The sequence below is a fragment of the Brassica napus genome, chromosome A2 (genome assembly GCF_020379485.1).
Source record: "Brassica napus cultivar Da-Ae chromosome A2, Da-Ae, whole genome shotgun sequence".
Taxonomy (NCBI): Eukaryota; Viridiplantae; Streptophyta; class Magnoliopsida; order Brassicales; family Brassicaceae; genus Brassica; species Brassica napus.
This window is the reverse complement of record NC_063435.1, coordinates 4,091,249-4,096,703: the sequence shown is the minus strand read 5'-3', so window position 1 is coordinate 4,096,703 and position 5,455 is coordinate 4,091,249. Positions and strand designations below refer to the sequence as shown.

The window sequence follows — 5,455 nt, the reverse complement described above, 5'->3', positions numbered from 1 at the left end:
TCTTAAGACGAAAATTCTTTGTGAAATGAATTGAATATTGATTATGTACAGTATAGAAGATCAAAAGCATAATATCGTAAAATACGAAACTAGACAAGATAAATATAAAAGTTAATAATAGTATACTGATTTCCATACTACACTACATAGCATCCCCTATATATATTATTTGAGAAGCACTACAACTTCTTTTTGTAACCACGTGTCATCACTAAGATGATTCTTAGAATCATTAGAGAAATATGCTGGTTCATCTAATTATATAATAAAAAAATTATTAATCTAACAATAAGTTTATTATAAATATTCTTTATAATTTTCTTAAATAAAAATTATGAAATTGTCTAATGCGGCTAAAATATATATGACAATTAATGATTTTGAATACTAAAAATTTGATAAAAATTAGTGTATCTTTTTCATATTTTTTTAATTTTAAACTATTAAAATAAATTAAACAACCACAATAAACATATAAGAAAAATTTAGATTTTTCAGTATATGTTATATTTTGAATTTTTAAAAATGACTATAAATTACTAAAACTGTTAAAAGTCTCACATTCAAATTTTGTGATCCATGGTTTAAATTTTTTGTTATGACAAAATACAAATGATTACAAAATCATATAAGTAAAAAGTCTATCTTAAATAATTATTAAGATTAATATATATATCATTTTAAATTAAATTATAAACTATATCAAATACATAAATATTTTAGTTTTGAAATTTAATATGAACAATTTTTTTATGATAAAATTTTTGAATGAACATTGACAACTTAATTTTAAAAAAATATATAAATTACTAAAACTATTAATCCCATGAAAAATTTGTTATCAGTAATTTAAAGTTTTTACTATAAAAAATAAAAATGATCAAAAAATCATATGAGTAGAAAGCATCATTTAATAGATATTAATATTAAAAATATAATATATATGTTAATATCATTTAAAATTTAATTACATATCCTATCAAATAGAAAAAAAATGTTGTTTGGATTAATAAAATTGATTTAATTATATGTTCGCACAAATTTAATTATATATATAATAGTTAATGACTTTTAATTATTCAATATATATTTATTATTTCATGTAAAAACAGATAATATATATAATTATTTATATATATAATGTTCATCCCGCGCAAGGTGCGGATCTAGTACTAATTACAATCTCTTGAAGAAAGTTTGGACAACTAGGACCAAACTCATGAGGTGATGATTTTACAGTATTCATAGCTAATTTATATGTATTTTTGAAAAGCTAATTTATACTAGTTACAAGAACTTTTCATGTGTGATAATTTAGCCAACCAGAACATGGCTTCCCGACTCCTAAGTCCTAACAGTATAGTGTATAGATGTAATATTTTAGTTTTAGATTATATTGTTGGATTTCATATTGAGAACATTGTTGATGACAGTACTGGTTGATGACCATGTTTTATCTCCCTTGATCTCTACAATACGTATATCCTAATGACAAGCAAGATTGTAAAGCCCATACGTAAGTGCAGAGCATTCAGTTTTTTTCTTGTGGTTGTGACGACCTGCAAATTAAATTCCACTACACTATCCATTAATATTCCATCGCTATTTCTTACTATCCAATCAAGGTCAAGATCAGTCTTTCCCTTCAATAACACATTTGAGCTATCAACTTGAAGGTCTCTGCATTTAACTTCTGCGCATCCTTCCTATGGAGATTCATTTGGAGGCTAGAAAGTCATTCTTTTGGTAGCATCTCCTCTTCACTGATAACTTTCTGTGCAAACAAGAGTTTATTTCGACTTTTCCAAAGTCTCTCATTACTTTTTCAAGATAATCAGGGATAAACAAAACACATTTCCTACTGTATTTGAAGCGCTTTATCTTTTCATGATTTATCTTTTATTCTCTTTTAGACAACTCGAAATAAAAATCACAAAAAACTAAAATATAAAAATCCAGATATGCGACTAATTTGTTATAATTGACATTATTGTAATACAGTTTTGGTTTTGATCGACATTATTGTTATATAATATGTACTTCAATTTTATTTTAAATGTGAAATAAAATTACTCAGATTGGACTAAACTAGTTTTTCATGTTTTTTCAACCCATTTGTAAATGAAATGACAAAATGATAAAAAAAGAAAATGTTTATTCCCATTTAAACCCTTTGTTACAACCCATTTGCACCATTAGCAAACCTACTAGAACCACCAGAAAAGAAATCAATAAACGGCTGCTCTCGTCCGCCGCCATCACCGAAACAAGTCACCGGAGAGTCACGCCCAGGGGAAATTTTGGAATTTCCAACACCATCCTCACTGGCCGCGTCCAAAGGCTGAAGAGGAAAAAGGGAAAGCGTCTTCGGTCCATTAGAATTGACGTTAATGTCCTCACCGTTATAACCGTGATCACAAAGGGCAAATCGGTCAAATCTAAGTGAGCTCGATGACATTGACAGTCTAGCTGCGGTTGTAGTTATGTCAGACAATTGCTTCTTATGATCTGTGATTGTGCGCTTATCGTAGCCCCCGTTTGGATTCATCACATTGTTACTGTGTCTGTATACACTTCCATGCCCATGTTGATTGTGATGATCACCTACTTGCTGTAAATAATACGGACTAACACAACCCACTTCACAGCAACAAAATTACAATAAGTTTAGAACGTTTAAACCCTATAAATATAATAAAATTGAAGAAAACTGTTGGACTATATATACGCTAAAAGACATCTCAAAAACATTTCTATGATAGAAACGATTCGATCAAACCTTTAATACCAAAAAAGAGACGTAAACAACAAGAAACCGATTATATATGTTTTTTGTACTAGATTTCAGTACATTATGGATATTATATTTTACGTGATCAATAAGAAAGCAGGTAAAAGAGAAAATATGGAGAAGAACTACGTGCCGTTTGAGCAAAGCGGTGGGCGGAAGAAACGGGAGGTTTTGTGGAGGAGACGATTGAAGTAAGCGATGCGCTCCTGTTTCTGCTTTTGGCGTTGTCTAGCCTTATGGTTCTGGAACCAGTAAAAGACGTTTTTACCCTCTATATGTCCGTGCACACGGAGCCTACCGGTGATTTGCTGTATCTGATCGGCGCTTGGTGTTCGTATCCCTTCCTTGTAAAGATTCTCAAGAAGCGTTATTTGTTCTTTCGTTGGGTTCCACCTTGAACTGCTTGCCGTTCCTACCTTCCCTTCCTTTTCCATTGTGAGGTAATTGAGAATTTTGGGGTTTGATTGATGCATGGAATTCAAGGGGAGACTCTTATATTTATATAGCAATTTAGTGAGGAAGTGGAACAGAGTCAAATGAAATGAAGAGAGAAAGACAGTGACATGCGTGTCGTTTTCTGTGCTGAAGACTCTGAAAACATGGCAGGGAGCGGCTGAAATGGTAAAAAAGAGGCTACTCTTTATGAGAAGACAAATAGAAAGAAAAAAACATTTGGATTTATTCAGGTTTTTCTTTTGTAAAATCAATCATTACTCTTAAGATTAAAAATAAGTACTACTATCATTTAATTAATTTGCTATAAACTGCGGCTAATAGAAAAAGATACCACAATACTTGTCTATGAGTCTATCTCAAATTGTTTACAAATAATTATTAAATATTATTCCACGTGAACATAACTGTTTGAATTATGTGATTTTAATAACTTTTTCTTATTCTTTTCTGGGGATTACGAATGTTTTTTGTGAAGTGTTTTAATGAACTAATGAAGGAGAGCCATAAGTCTTGGAAATGAAAGAGACAGTAAGGATAAATACGAACGTTAATATAACAGGGCGGCAAAAGATAGCTGGTTGGATTGTGTTCTTTGTAGGTCATGAGAAGCCTATACATGTATAGTTTGCTTCGGAAATTGACATATCTTATTATAATTATATATCACCATGTCTTATATAGTACTCACATTTTATAGATATAATTTATATAACACGACAATAAGAAGTCGAGCCGCTTGGCTCTTCGATTTCTTAACAATTTCAAATATTTCAAAATGTTTTGGCAAAGAAACAAAACCGTGATCCTATATTGTAAACCGTCAAAACAGAAAATTCTAGTGGCTTAGTTGCTTTGCCTCTTGGTCTCAGTCTCATTTCTCAAATCCGATGTCGATCATATCTTGCTTAGTATAATCAAGGTGGACAGTGGCGAATTCAAATATGGCTCTGTCATTTTCTTTTCAGATAGTTAGTTTATGATATACGTACAAGGAAAAGTATCATGCATTTTCACCGGATTTAGTTTATGATACTTTTTCTTGTACGTTTATCATAAATTGTCTGTAATAAAATATCTCGAAAAACAAATCGATGAAGACAAAAACACGATTATACCAGATAACATGAAAATACGTCTTATCACTATACAATATATATACATAGTCGTACACGTATTTTATGAGACCACTTAGATTTTTAAAATAAAGACTATGGCTAAAATAACTGTGTTAAATGACAGAAATGTTTAACCAAGAACACTGTGAAATGATTAAGCAAGATCTTGTCCTTGATGATGAAATATTCCATTTCTGGAACTATAGATTATTTCGTCATTCTCTTATTGGAACATTCTAGGTTACATTTGTGAATATCTTTACTTGGAGATTACTCTATCAAGTATTGTATCTAGCTTTTTACAAAAAAGAAAAAAGTATTGTATCTAGCCTCATCATATTTAAACAGTCTATAGAATATTCACCAAGTGAAGATATTCAGAAATCAAATCTTGACTATTCCATTACTCTTAATAGTAGTAGTATTAGCGAATATTACACCACGACAATGGCAGCATATAGAAACTATTATTATTTCATCTTTCATAATTTAGCTTACAAACCTGAAATCTAGACAGATCAAAGAAAAGTCAAACTTTCAACAGTTCTGACTAATAGAGTGATGCCATCGTACAACTATCAATTAGTTAAAAGTTTATTGTGTTACCACGAACTTTTGATATAGAAATGTGTAATCTGCAAAATAAAAAAATCTGCAAAATACTCTATATATATATATATTGTATGATTTGTGAGAAGTTGCATGGGGAATGACAAATTGTGAAGCAAAAGACATGCATGGCTTCAATTTGAGTCTTTTAGGCACCTACGAATCTATAGGAGCAGAGATTTGCCTCGAGAAACAGTGTGACATACTCCCACATATAGACTTTTAAAAATGTTACTGTAAGCATTTTTTTAACTGAAGCATTTCCTTTTTCTTTTCAATAAATTATTTTTAAAACTTCTATTTACTAAATACTTACAATGAAATTGAAATGGATGAAAACTTACATATCCATTTTTTTTTAATATAAAACACCATTGTGGACACAAATGGCACAAATGGCAGACGATATTTTAGAATTTCATAATATCTAAATTTCATTGATGTTGAAATAACATTAAATGTCATATTTTATTTCCAACTCCAA

General features: G+C 30.0%; 1 protein-coding gene across 1 annotated transcript; it reads right to left on the bottom strand.

Annotated features, from left to right (window-relative positions):
* Positions 1–1,172: 1,172 nt before the first annotated feature.
* Positions 1,173–4,757, bottom strand: LOC106361837 (WUSCHEL-related homeobox 2-like). The gene is made up of 2 exons (XM_013801645.3): positions 2,925–4,757; positions 1,173–2,640 (listed from the first exon to the last, which is right to left on the bottom strand). Exons 1-2 carry the CDS (start codon positions 3,262–3,264, stop codon positions 2,177–2,179), a joined length of 804 nt encoding a protein of 267 aa, XP_013657099.2. The 5' UTR covers positions 3,265–4,757; the 3' UTR covers positions 1,173–2,176.
* Between the last annotated feature and the right edge of the window lie 698 nt (positions 4,758–5,455).

What these genes read in the sequence shown, in the direction of transcription:
- LOC106361837 (XM_013801645.3), bottom strand. Translation starts at nt 3,264, where the DNA reads ATGCATCAATCAAACCCCAAAATTCTCAATTACCTCACAATGGAAAAG. An exon ending in CCCACCGCTTTGCTCAAACG is followed by an intron (nt 2,641 to 2,924) that starts GCACGTAGTTCT and finishes GTTGCTGTGAAG; the next exon opens with TGGGTTGTGTTAGTCCGTAT.